The sequence below is a fragment of the Zonotrichia leucophrys genome, chromosome 2, assembly GCF_028769735.1.
Source record: "Zonotrichia leucophrys gambelii isolate GWCS_2022_RI chromosome 2, RI_Zleu_2.0, whole genome shotgun sequence".
Classification (NCBI taxonomy): domain Eukaryota; kingdom Metazoa; phylum Chordata; class Aves; order Passeriformes; family Passerellidae; genus Zonotrichia; species Zonotrichia leucophrys.
The window spans coordinates 99,772-112,741 of NC_088171.1; the positions used below are offsets into that span (position 1 = coordinate 99,772).

At 51.5% G+C, this 12,970-nt stretch overlaps 1 protein-coding gene across 2 annotated transcripts; it reads left to right on the forward strand.

The window, feature by feature from the left end:
• The first annotated feature begins 105 nt into the window (after positions 1-105).
• On the forward strand, positions 106-11,011 carry ABCF2 (ATP binding cassette subfamily F member 2). 2 transcript variants are annotated; one of them, XM_064703682.1, is made up of 15 exons: positions 106-168; positions 462-629; positions 2,659-2,871; positions 3,778-3,960; positions 4,259-4,430; positions 4,529-4,624; positions 5,681-5,783; positions 5,868-5,963; positions 6,064-6,183; positions 6,728-6,817; positions 7,037-7,147; positions 7,403-7,465; positions 7,935-8,063; positions 9,633-9,836; positions 10,449-11,011. In XM_064703682.1, the coding sequence occupies exons 2-15, from the start codon at positions 476-478 to the stop codon at positions 10,584-10,586; spliced, it is 1,872 nt and encodes a 623-aa protein (XP_064559752.1). In that variant the 5' UTR covers positions 106-168; positions 462-475; the 3' UTR covers positions 10,587-11,011. The 2 variants fall into 2 exon arrangements, with proteins under 2 accessions (XP_064559752.1, XP_064559750.1); XM_064703680.1 differs by having other exon boundaries at positions 123-243.
• Positions 11,012-12,970: the final 1,959 nt, after the last annotated feature.

The window sequence follows — 12,970 nt, forward strand, 5'->3', positions numbered from 1 at the left end:
TGCTGCCTGCAGGCCGCTCTGGCCCGCCCCGCCGGCGCCTCTATGGTACCTGCGGGGGCGGGGTCGGGCGGGCGCGCGGCATGCCGGGAGGCGCGGCGGCGTGCGGACGGCGCTGCCCAGGGCCGCGCGCCGCCCGGCGCCGGTGACGGTCCGCGCTGCGATTGGCCGGTGCGCCGAGGGGGCGGGGCGCTCGCACGCGGTCGCGGCGGGGCTGTTGCGACAGAAGGAAAGCGCGAGCGGCCGGTGCGGGCGGGCCCGGGGAGCCGAGAGCGGGGAGCAGCGGGGCAGGGCTGGGCCGGGGTGGGCGGCGCGGCGCGGCGCGGGCAGCCCGGCAGGCGGGCAGGAGCCCTCGGCAGGAGCCGGCGGCGCCGTGTGCTCCGGGCCGGGGAGCAGAGGCGGGGCGACCCGGGCCGGCCCGGATCGACGCGGCCTAACGGCGCCTGTCACCCCCTCTGGCGTAGCTCCCACCCGTGCCATGCCCTCCGACCTGGCCAAGAAGAAGGCGGCCAAGAAGAAGGAGGCGGCCAAGGCCCGGCAGCGGCCGCGCCGGGTCCCGGACGAGAACGGTGATGCCGGGCCGGAGCCGCAGGAAGTCCGGCCCCCGGAGGCCAACGGGACGGTGCTGCCAGGTGAGAAGCCGGCCGGTGCTGTGTCTGCCCCGCGTGTCCCAGGGTGGGGGCCTGGCCGGCGCCGTTCCGGCGGACCGTGTGCGCTCGGCTGTGTGCCGGGTGGGCGAACCGCGACATTGATGTTCCGATGAGACGCCTCGGCGTGGGTTGCGTGGAACCGGCGGCTGCAGTAGCTGCCGTCGGTACCGCTGTGCCCTGAGGCAGCAGGACAGCCGCGGGCCCGGGGGCTCCGCATGGGCCGTGTGTGTGAAGGATGCCCTCGCTGGAGGCACGGCAGTGTGAAGATGGAGGGGGCTGATGGTGTTTTCCCCCTCTCAGTCACTGTCCCTACCTTTTGCTACTTGATGCCCAGACCTGTGTGGGGTTTCTCGGGTTTTCGTTTCGTTTGGAGTTTTCTTTCCTGCTGCGGAAACCACTGTAGTGTCTAAATCAATTCTCTTACTGCTATTTGCTGTGACTCTCTGCTCACTTGTTTCTCTGAGAAGTACCTGGTTTGCAAAAACTAAGAGCCTGCCTCTAAAAGAGGCCTGGTGCCTGTTAAAGAGAGAGGCTTTGCCGCAGGGAGCTGTTGGTCCTAAAGGAAATGGGGCTGGAAACGCTTACAAAGAGTTCATTTTTGGGCCTTCCTTTAGCTCAGCTGGCAGCCCGCAGGGTTGTGTGGGCTCAGCCCGCGGTGCGCGGCGCAGAGCCCGGGGCGGCGGGGCCGGTGCGGGCCGCGGGTCCCAGCGCGGGCCGGAGCTCCGTGAGGCCCCGGCGCGCGGGGGCCGCCCGGCCCGAGCCGCCCAATCGCCGCCTCCGCCGGGTCATTTGCATAGCGCGCTGCTATTGGTGCAGCGCGGGCGGGGCGGGGCCCGCTGGTCCCGGGAAGGCTCCGCTGCCCCGGCGGCCCCTCCGGGAGCGGGCCCGAGCTCGGGGCCTGGCACAGCGCTCCTGGGCACGGGGGGCGGTGCTGGGGTGTCCTTGCAGGGCCGGGACTGGGGCTCCATGGTCCCTGTGGGTCCCTTGCGGCCCAGGCGATCATGTGATTCTATGCGGGTCAATACCGGCGTGTTTCTTGCTGAGCTAAAGGAGACCTGTATCAGTGCCAGTGATAGTTTTTGCTCCTTGGCTAAGGCACGTTTGCCGCGGTGTTAATAGTGGTTTTGCGGAGTGGGTGATTTCGCCAGGAGTGCTGGATGCTGACAGGCAGGGTGTCATTCTGCACTGGCACAATCAGAAATCAGGTCTGCCTGCCAGGATCCCCAGTGCCGTTGGCTGCTTCAAAGGGCAGCATCTCTCGCTGGGTGAAGTTGGCCTGTGACAGAAGGTCAGCATGGCAGGAAGGATGGCAGCGAGCCTCTGGCACAGGCGGCCCAGAGAAGCTGTGGCTGCCCCATCCGTAGAAGTGTCCAAGGCCAGGCTGGACGGGGCTTGGAGCTACCTGCTCTAGTGAAAGGTGTCCCTATCCATGGCAGCAGGTTTGGAATTAAATGCTCTGGAAGATGTAACCCAAACCATTTAGGGATTCTGTGATTCTATGATTTTCTTGTACTGTAGGAGGAAGGGAAGAGGGAACTTGCAGATGAGCATTGTAGCTTCTCAGAAAATTAGTAGGGACTGTTCCACTGCTGCTGCTGCTTCTCTGTTCTTAGCTTTCCCTTTGTTTATTTTCTAGTCAATTCATTTTTTGTCCAAGCCTTTTCTTACACTTGCAGGCAAAACTTTGTACACTCTATTCCTAGTCTAGTCTTTCCTGCAAGTTGGGGTTAGTCCCATCACATTCAGAAAACGGCCCACTGTTGTGGCTGCTGGCTTAGTTCTGATGGTCCAGTTTTGTTTAGATGACATTTAGGTATTTAGCTGGTGGAAGTTCCTACTAGACTGTATATATCCTCCTGCTAAGCTGAAAAGCTGAGTGTCATTGCATCCTGGTCTCCTTAACTCTTCTGTAGAAACGGGAGTTGTTTTTGTGGTCCTGGGCCTTTTGCTGCAGGGGCTTATGGCTTTCCTTGTGTTTGTAAATCAGTAACACTTCTGGTCTTCTCTACAGAGGTGGATGCTCTTACGAAGGAGCTGGAGGATTTTGAGTTAAAGAAAGCTGCTGCTCGAGCCGTGACAGGAGTGCTGGCCTCCCACCCCAACAGCACTGATGTGCATATCATCAACCTCTCCCTGACCTTTCATGGCCAGGAGCTGCTGAGTGACACCAAACTGGAGCTGAACTCTGGGAGACGCTATGGCCTCATCGGACTCAATGGCATTGGTAAGCTGAGGGCAGGCACCGTGGCTCCCTGGAATTCAGCAAAGGTCTCTGCTGAGAAGCTGGGCAGGTGCAGGTGGGAAGTGCTGGAAACCAGAAGGAGGGCTGTTAGGCAGATATGGATGGGACCCAGCAGTTTCTGTTCTCCCGTATCTCCACCCAGGGGGGGAGTTACTAGGATTGCTGATAGATGTCTGAGATTGCATTCTAGATTTGGACTGTGCTTTTGATCTTGTTTCTGTGGAGAGTTGAGAGAGTTGTCTGGGAGCTGTTAATCTGCCTGATTCCTGTTTGCCTGATTAGCCTAGTAGAGCCAGTAAACCCAGTGCTGTTGGTGTTGGTTAAAGAACTTGTACTGTATGGAGAAGTAGAAAACGTGTGGTTTGGCCTGACTAGGAAAACAACTGTACAGTCCATGGAGAAAGTGATGCTACACTGAGAGATGCACAATATGGCTGTGATTAGGGAGGTGCTAGTAAGAGTGACCATCTGGTTTAAGTTTCAGGAAAACCCAGGTTGTTTGGGGATGAGTGCATTACTTTCCTCTGTGTTAGAAGTCTTTGGAATCTGGGATCGTGATACCAGCTGTCAGACCTGGTTAGACAGCAGAAACTACAACAGAGATAAAGTTTCCCAAATCTGGGTAAGGGCTGAAGTGCAGTGGTTTCCAAAAAGCTTCTTCATGTCTCAGTCCTGTCTTTGGAGTGGTGAGCCTTAGCGAGGAGGACAGCCTGTCCTACCAAGACAGTGGGCTCTACTGTGCCTCCAGTTCTTCTGGCCTCTTGGGAAAAAAATTCCCCAGGATTTTCTGAGGTTGGAAAGAGAAGGAATCACAGTGGGATCTGAGTGTTTCGCTGTGACGCTGTATCTCACTGACTCCAGCAATTAATTGTGATTATCTGCACACAGGGAAATCCATGCTTTTGTCAGCTATTGGGAAGCGAGAAGTGCCCATCCCAGAGCACATTGACATCTATCACCTGACCCGAGAGATGCCTCCCAGTGACAAGACCCCTCTGCAGTGTGTGATGGAGGTGGATACAGAGAGGGCCATGCTGGAGCGAGAAGCAGAGCGTTTAGCTCATGAAGACGGTAAAGCTTCTCAGAGTCCCAAGGGACATTTCCTCCCTTTCCTTCCCTACCAAAGAAATTTGGGTTCCTTGGGGAAGGTTTCACATGTTGTGGTACCTGTTTCCCCCAGCTGCCCTGTACTGATGGGCACAGATGACACTTCTTTGATTGAATTATTCCGTGCGGTCTTAGGAAGTGTTTCAGGCTTGGCCATGGAGGGGGCTCAGTAGGAGCAGAGCAGAGGGGCTGTGAGGTTTCCCAGCTGTGCAGCTGAGAGCCCTCTGTGGGCAGGGGTGCTGACTGGCAGGCTCTCTTTCAGCGGAGTGTGAGAAACTCTTGGAGTTATATGAACGCCTGGAGGAGCTGGATGCTGATAAGGCAGAAGCACGAGCCTCACGTATCCTTCACGGCTTGGGGTTCACGCCAGCCATGCAGAGGAAGAAGCTGAAGGACTTCAGTGGTGGCTGGCGAATGAGGGTGGCACTTGCCAGGTGAGTGAGAGTGCGTGCCTGCTCGTGACTGCAGTCACAGGCAGTTGTAAGGACTCAGAGCAGGTTGAGAGGCTTTGTCATCTCCCCTGTCCTTGCAGAGCACTCTTCATTCGGCCTTTCATGCTGCTGCTCGATGAGCCCACAAACCACCTTGACCTGGATGCCTGTGTGTGGTTGGAGGAAGAGCTGAAAACGTAAGCATGGAGGAGTTGGCTGCATCTGTGGGTTGTGCTTTTCTGCTTGTCAGCGTGTGAGCTTGAACATCTTGTCAGCACCTAAGCAAGTTCTGCAGGAGTAACTGTATCGTTCTTGTGGGTGCAAAACTGTGTTGCAGTACCAGTGACACCCGCTTGCTGCTGTGTGAGATTCTTTGACACAAGGATAAAGAATTCAGTTCAACTCATATCTCCCTGGCACTGAAGAAATGAGAAATGCTGATTTGTACTCCCAGGTTAAAGGTGCTTCCTTAAAAGCCAGGAGCAGGCCTTGGCAGCCTGTGTACCAGCATTATGTACTGTACTAGTACATAATGACCTTTCTAGACCTGGCTCTCAGCTCATCTTTCTCCCCACCATTTCTCTGTTTTCACAGAGCTGTAGTATCTGAGTGTGTTGGTTTCATCTTTTGCTAGTGTGTGAGGTGCCTGCTTTTCATAACGAAGGTAAAATGTTAAGGTGTAAGGCAAAAAGCGTAGGAACAGTTAGGACGCTCAGGTTATGGGGTGTGCATTAAAAGAACTGTATTGTGAGAAGGGCTTTGCCTTTGCAGAGGTTTTCCCATCAGCTCTGTCAGTTGAACCTTTTGTGTCCCTGCTTTAGAAGTGAGGTGCTTTAGAAAAGAACTTTGAACCTCTTTTGGTGGGGCTTTAACCCTTCATTGTATGGATTTGGAGCAGAGCCAGCTGCAGTGTGCATGTGGATGGGAGTCTGTACTGAGGGGACAGTAAGCAGCCAGGGTTGAAACCTCTTAGAAACATGATGCCAGTGGAGGCAGCTGCATCAGTGACACAAGTCACTTGCCTCAAAGGCAGTCAGCTCTGGACTTCTTGTGGTAACAGGCAAAGACTACATAATGGTTCGGGGTGTTTTACTACAGTGAAAACTGTTGGCAGGATTTACTCACTGCAATTGGTTGTAGCTGCTTTACTGCTGTTTACCAGAGCATGCATATAAAGCCTTTGTCACCATCAGGGCCAACAAACAGGATTTCTTTTCCTAATTGAGTCTGTAATAACTTACGTGGTGCCACAGGTTCAAGCGGATTCTTGTGCTGATATCCCACTCCCAGGACTTCTTGAATGGCGTCTGCACCAACATCATCCACATGCACAACCGCAAACTCAAGTACTACACGGTGAGTGAACAGAGCCCCACGTAACCAGAGCAGGAGCAGGGGCTGTTCTCTGGACACACCTGATGTGCCATGCTCTCTTTCCAGGGAAATTATGATCAGTATGTAAAGACCCGCTTAGAGCTAGAGGAAAATCAAATGAAGCGATTCCACTGGGAGCAAGACCAGATCGCTCATATGAAGGTACCTGCCTAGCTGCACGAGCACCCTCCTACCCTTTCAGTGGGCATTCCTGCCCCACATCAGCCTTATCACTGTGCCTTTTGGCTGACTCTTTTTGCAGAATTACATTGCACGGTTTGGCCATGGTAGCGCGAAGCTGGCCAGGCAAGCTCAGAGTAAGGAGAAGACCCTTCAAAAAATGATGGCTTCTGGCTTGACAGAGAGAGTTGTGAATGATAAGGTAGGATCAGACATGGAATTGCATCTAGAGATCTGTATTTGAAACGTGGACTACAGGAGGAGAAGGGTCTTCAGCAGACAGCGGGAAGGGCTGACAGAGCTGGTAGCAAGAACAAGATACCCCTCCTTGATGCCAAGTATCCCTGTACTCAGCATGGAGTAATGCTGAACAATTAGAAGGAGGAGTTTTGTAGGGGAGGGAAGTGGAGTTGCCTTATTAATAAGGCTGTTTTGCAAAAATCAGAAAGGAATGCCTGGGGCTCATAGGAGATAGGAGAGGATGCTCAGTGCACCTTTTACTTGTGTTAAGAATGCAGACCCACATTTGTTTCAAAGGAAAAGAAATATGGGTTTATTGGCCAGCAGATGAGCTTGCAGGCAGCTCATCAGAATAAATCTGAGTGAGTTGCAAGAAGGGCTTATAAAAAGTCACAATCTGGTGCTTTGGTCTACAGCTGATGTTGGTAGTGAGGCATGGTTATACTGGAATGAGTGGGCTGTCCCGTGATGTGCGTGTCTCACAGGTGGATATTCTGTGTTAACAGACTTTGTCATTCTACTTTCCACCCTGTGGGAAAATTCCCCCTCCAGTCATCATGGTGCAGAATGTCAGCTTCAGATACACCAAGGATGGGGTGAGTATGGGACTATGCATACAGAGATCACTTGTATTCCTGCTTCTTTGGGAGTGGGAGACTTTTGGCTGAGCTTCCTGAGGGGGCTGCAGTATATGGCTAGTGGAGCAAAGTTCTTGGCAATGCTAATGCTGGGCCTGCTGGGGACAGAGCATTACAGGTGCAGCGGAGAGGTTCTGGAGAGTACTGAAAATGTTTTGTGGTTTTTGTGGTTTGCAGCCGTGGATCTATAATAACCTGGAGTTTGGGATTGACCTGGATACTCGTGTAGCTCTTGTTGGACCCAATGGAGCTGGAAAGTCAACACTGCTGAAGCTGCTCACAGGAGAGGTTTGCTCTGTGCATTGTCTACCCTGCTCTGGGCCTTTGCTTTTGGAATAGTCTTCAGCAAAGTGCACTTGTTTGCCAGAACACCCTGGTCAGGCCTTAGAAGTCCTGTGGCCTTGTGAAACAGAGCTTTTTCTCTCATATTACCTGTTCAGACTGTCTCCCCTGTGCCAGACTGGCGATGGCTGGATTCTGTATTTCTGGCATACTACAAGAGGAGGGCTTTCCTGCTGAAATGATTTTATCTTCCCCTTCTAGCTGCTGCCCACAGATGGGATGATTCGCAAGCACTCGCATGTGAAGATCGGTAGATACCACCAGGTACTCCCTACAGCAGCCCCCAGGGACAGGGAATCCTGAGGAAAAAGCTGTCAGGAATGAGGAACCTTGTCCCTCTAGTTCTGCTTCTAAGGCCTCTCCCAGTGCTGCCTTTCTGTGTCTGGAGATGGCGGAAGGAGCTGTTCCATGGAATGGGCTCCAGCTCGTGTTCTTACCCTGCAGAGAGCCTGGCTGTGGTCCTTCCTGTTCAGTCACCCACCTGCTGCAGCAGAGCTGGTGCCTTGTGTTTGGTGGTGAACAAGCCTCCTGTTCTGGAGCAGCACTCCTGTTCCTCAAATGGCAGTTATTAAATTATTCCCTAGTAGCTGGGCACAGAGGCTGTTTGTGGGTGGGATTATTGGCTCATGCGCTCAGCTGCTCACCTGGTACCAGAGGGGTGCAAGGGGGGAGTGCTTAGGGCCGTGGAGTGGTTGGCCTGCACAGCCTGAAGCTGACTTTTCCTCTCTATCAGCACTTGCAAGAGCAGTTGGACTTAGACCTCTCACCATTGGAGTACATGCTGAAATGCTACCCAGAGATCAAGGAGAAGGAGGAGATGAGGAAAATCATTGGCAGATATGGTTTGACAGGGAAGCAGCAGGTGAGTCTTAGCTGTTGAGGTTTGCTTTTTGTTCATTAGGGGAGCAGAGGTTCTGTGTTTTCTGTTACTTTACTGATACCTGACAGTGTGATTCAGTATGCAGCATGCCACACCACAGCATCAAAATGCTTTTTCCGTCTCTGCCTTTGAAATTAGAGAAAAAATTAACTCACAGCTTATGGAAACTTTCTTTGGATCACCGCAGTGTGTGGGTTGGACGGGGTTTCACACTCCAGGTGATAAGAAAGCAGGTTCTGGTATATTGCTAGACCTGAGCATGTTTAATTATAATTTGAACTATTTTGCTTCTCTTATTTCCGAGATGAATGCCAGGCAGAAGTGCTAGAAGATTCTCAGCTGTTTGTAGGGTCCACTTGGCTCAGGCAAGAGAGTGGGCTCACCTGTGGTGCTCCAAGGCCCAGCATGACACGCTCCTGTACATGACACATCCTGTGTGTGACAGTTGTCCACACTGCTGCAGCTCAGCATTGATTTTTACATTGGTTTTGCCCATTTATCACTGCAGAAGTTGAGCGTAGTTTGATTGTTGTGTCAGTGAATACCAGTCATACCAATTAACTGTCCTTACACACCTTTGGCACAAGCTGGGTCTTGCTGTGTACAGTCCTTCAGAAACCCCTGGAATTCCCTTTTTCCCAGGGTGGGAGAAGGTTGGTGTGGGTATAAGGCTAACTGAGGTTGGTGTGGGTATAAGGCTGAGGCTGGTGTGGGTATAAGGCTGAGGCTGGTGTGGGTATAAGGCTGAGGTTGGTGTGGGTATAAGGCTGAGGCTGGTGTGGATATAAGGTTGAGGCTGGTGTGGGTATAAGGCTAACTGAGGCTGCTGTGGGTATAAGGCTGAGGCTGGTGTGGATATAAGGCTAACTGAGGTTGGTGTGGGTATAAGGCTGAGGCTGGTGTGGGTATAAGGCTGAGGTTGGTGTGGGTATAAGGCTGAGGCTGGTGTGGATATAAGGCTAACTGAGGCTGGTGTGGGTATAAGGCTGACTGAGGCTGGTGTGGGTATAAGGCTGAGGCTGGTGTGGGTATAAGGCTGAGGCTGGTGTGGGTATAAGGCTAACTGAGGCTGGTGTGGGTATAAGGCTGAGGCTGGTGTGGGTATAAGGCTGAGGCTGGTGTGGGTATAAGGCTAACTGAGGCTGGTGTGGGTATAAGGCTGACTGAGGCTGGTGTGGGTATAAGGCTGAGGCTGGTGTGGGTATAAGGCTGACTGAGGCTGGTGTGGGTATAAGGCTGAGGTTGGTGTGGGTATAAGGCTGACTGAGGCTGGTGTGGGTATAAGGCTGACTGAGGCTGGTGTGGGTATAAGGCTGAGGTTGGTGTGGGTATAAGGCTGAGGCTGGTGTGGGTATAAGGCTGACTGAGGCTGGTGTGGGTATAAGGCTGAGGTTGGTGTGGGTATAAGGCTGACTGAGGTCGGTGCAGATGTGAGGCTGACTCTTGTGTCATGGAGCTGCTGGGAGCCCAAGGTGAGACCCAGGTGGTTTGGGGCAGGGTGGCAAGCTGTCAGGTCCCTACAGAGCTGCAAGCCATGTGTGTGTTGGGCAGGTGAGCCCCATCAGGAACCTTTCTGATGGGCAGAAGTGCCGTGTGTGCTTTGCCTGGCTGGCCTGGCAGAACCCTCACATGCTCTTCCTGGACGAGCCCACCAACCACCTGGACATAGAAACCATAGATGCACTGGCAGATGCTATCAATGAGTTCGAGGGAGGAATGATGCTTGTCAGCCATGACTTCAGACTCATCCAACAGGTAAGGACAGTTGTGAGTTTTGTCAGAGCACCTTTCTAACATTTTAGTCATGAAAACAAGGTGTTTTCAACTGGCTGGCTCTTACTCTTCCCAAAAAGATGAGTGAGTGAAAAAGAAATCAATTCCCTTACTGCAATGTTAAACAATTGCTGAGCTAGCCCAGGAAAACATTAGGTACTTAAAATAAAATAAAAACCACCACAAATGTGAAGTGCTGATCGATCCGCTATAGCTTTGGCTGCAAGTTCAGATATTATTTTATTTTTCACTGTGGTAGATCCAAGTACTTCAGGTCAAGAACTACTTTTGTTTCAATTACCAATTTAGCAAGAAAGGCTTTTCATCTTAGTCCATGAACAAAACCAGAAATACAGAGGGGCCTGAGACTTTCAGTTCTAAAATCTTGTACAAATTATGCAGAAAACACCAGGGAAAATATTTCCCTGTAGATACTTTTCTTTGGTAGTCTAAATGTGAAAGTTATCAAACTTTTCTTGCAAGACTTCAGAGAGTAGTTTTTAGTTAACTTTATAATTTTGGTAAGATTATAAAAATTTGTACTGCAAACCTCTCACCTCCTCCTCCTCCTCGTCGTGGTGTGTTGTCTGTCAGGTGGCACAGGAGATCTGGGTCTGTGAGAAGCAGACAATCACCAAGTGGCAAGGGGACATCCTTGCCTACAAGGAGCATCTCAAGTCGAAGCTGGTGGATGAGGACCCGCAGCTCACCAAACGGACCCACAACGTGTGAGCTGAGGAGCCCCAGGCCTGGCCAGGCGGGGCACAGCTGCTGCTCCCCTGGCTGTGTTCTAGGATTGCTGCAATACTGCTTCCCCTCGACTTGCCTTGCACCTCTATGTCTGGACAGAGCTGTTCTCTTCTGATCTGGCTACATTTGGGCAACTGTTTCCTTACCTAGACAACGTCCCATCTGAGCCAGGCCTTGGAATCTGTTGGCTTGGGGTCACAGCAGTGGCCATTGGGGTGTCCGAGCTGCAGTGATACGCAAGTGGAGACCCCAGCCCAGCTTCTCCTGCCTTTTCCTTCCCAATTTCTGCTTCAGTTTAGATACTTCACTTCAAACTCCTCTGGCCTTGGTTTGTTTTTAACTATTATTTAACAGTGTAATTAACAGATCTGCCTGAGAATCCATCAGTCAATAAAGAGAGAAAAACAGTCTTGTCTTGTTTTGTGAGCCATGGTAGTTGGGTTGTGCTGGGGTGAAGTCAGCAAGTCCTGAGCTTTGAGTGAGAGCAGCCCTTCCTGCTGAGTGCTCAGTTCCTCAGTGGAACCAAAGCTGTGGCCGGAACCTGAGAGATGTGGGTGGTGAGTCCTGAGCTGTACAGGCACTGAACAGGGTCCTCACACTGAACACTGCATTTCCAGTGAGTCCCTGAACAGGCCACGGATGCCTCTGTCATGGACAGTGACAGACACACCCTGAAAGTGTTCCACAGATCGTTGTTAGAGGCAGAACACAGATCTGTGGAACACCAGCCTGTGCTCTTACAAACACACTGGCTCAGGTGTGGCGTTTTGCTTCACCTTGAATTGTCTAATAATAAGACTAAATAATGTAGGGATTTTGGACTCTGAACTAGTTCCTTGTTCCTTGCAGGTTTAACTAAAGACTAATCTTGGAAAAGTTGATGTTCAAACCTCACCCTGAGCCACAGAAGCTTGAATAAAACACATTTTTAATTTAGTACTAGAATAAAAAGTACTAAAGAGAAAGGTAGGTAGCAAATTAAACCTAATAGGTTTTTTGATCATGAGTCATCGTTTGAATTACTTCTGACCCATGAGAGTGACAGCCCTGGTGCCAGGAGAGGCTGGTGCAGCCCAGCAGCCCATGTGGCAGCGCCAGTGCCTGGGTGAATGGAAGGACAGGACTAATGACGGAGTTGTGCTCCCATGCAGAGCATTCTTTGGTGCCACCTGACTGACTTTGACTTACAAGAAGTCTTGCCTTATTTTTCTTTCCCAAAGGGCCCATCCAAGTTGTGACTGCTGCTGTGGAAGCACTGAGTGTCATCCATAGGACAAATGTGAGCTGCTTCTAGGAGATCAAAAAGGACCTGGTTCTAGCAATGACCTGAGAGGAGAAAAATATGTTTTCTGGGAAAACAATGCCAGTTAGTATAAGTGCTTCCAAGTTAGTTCTGCAGAAAAGTAGATGGTAGTAAATGTCACCTGGATTAATATCTCACAGTGGAGGACTTGGAAGTTATCAGGTAGAGTGAGGGTGTGAAAACTCACGGAGGTGATTACTCAAAAGACTGATGGGCCACAAAGTTTAACAATAATAGATTAATACAGGTCTGTTTGTGCTCCTCTCTAGGTTGTAGGAAGTGCTGGTGAGTTGGAAATGGTTGTGAAGTAGCTCTGAGAATGGTGAGGTCAGAGTCCTCGCTGAAGCTAGAGCTATTTGTCCTGTACTTCTTTTTCTTACGGAAGATTTGGCAACAATTAATTTCAGTACATTTCAGATCTGTAGTAATAAATGGAGGATACAACCTTACACTGAGTTCTTTGGGAATGGCAGATCCTGAGAATGGCTGGGGGATGCTGGGATGACAGGGGCAGTAGTTGGAGCACTGTTGTAGCTCATGGAGCCAGGAAGAGCACTGCTACCTCTGCTGCTGCAAAGAGGAGGAACTTCCCAGATGCAGACACATCTCTGATGTATAAACAAGGGCCACAGACACATGTTTGAAGCAAAAGCAGCTGTAGCTGCGCTAGGGGTGACAGTAGGGCAGGACTTGTGAAATGGAATCCATAAATGTGCTTTAGCAGCCTTGGTTTAACCTCGGTTTGTTGTGTGGTGACAGTGTGTTGGGCTGTGCTGGAGCAGCTGTGGGTGACACATGTCCTGGAGCGCTGATCTCAGAGACAGCAACAAGCTGAGGCAGTGCCACTTCGGGCTGTTTCAGCTGAGAATTTTCTGGTTTTACAGAAAAGCAAAACTTGATAAATTACAAGAGTTGCTCCTCAGGTGCTAGGATGATCGTTTCTTGAAAGAAGTGACCCAGTGCCTGCACAATCACACATGCCTCTTGTCCACAAGCAAGGTGGGCTCTAGCACAGCCAGAGGGGGCAGGTGCAGGCTTGTGGGATTCCCTTGTGTGTGTGCTG

Bases quoted from the DNA above. Each gene is read 5' to 3' on its own strand.
- ABCF2 (XM_064703682.1), top strand. From the start codon at position 476: ATGCCCTCCGACCTGGCCAAGAAGAAGGCGGCCAAGAAGAAGGAGGCG. The intron at 3,961-4,258 runs GTAAAGCTTCTC...GCTCTCTTTCAG, and splicing joins GCGTTTAGCTCATGAAGACG to CGGAGTGTGAGAAACTCTTG. The intron at 9,837-10,448 runs GTAAGGACAGTT...GTTGTCTGTCAG, and splicing joins ACTTCAGACTCATCCAACAG to GTGGCACAGGAGATCTGGGT.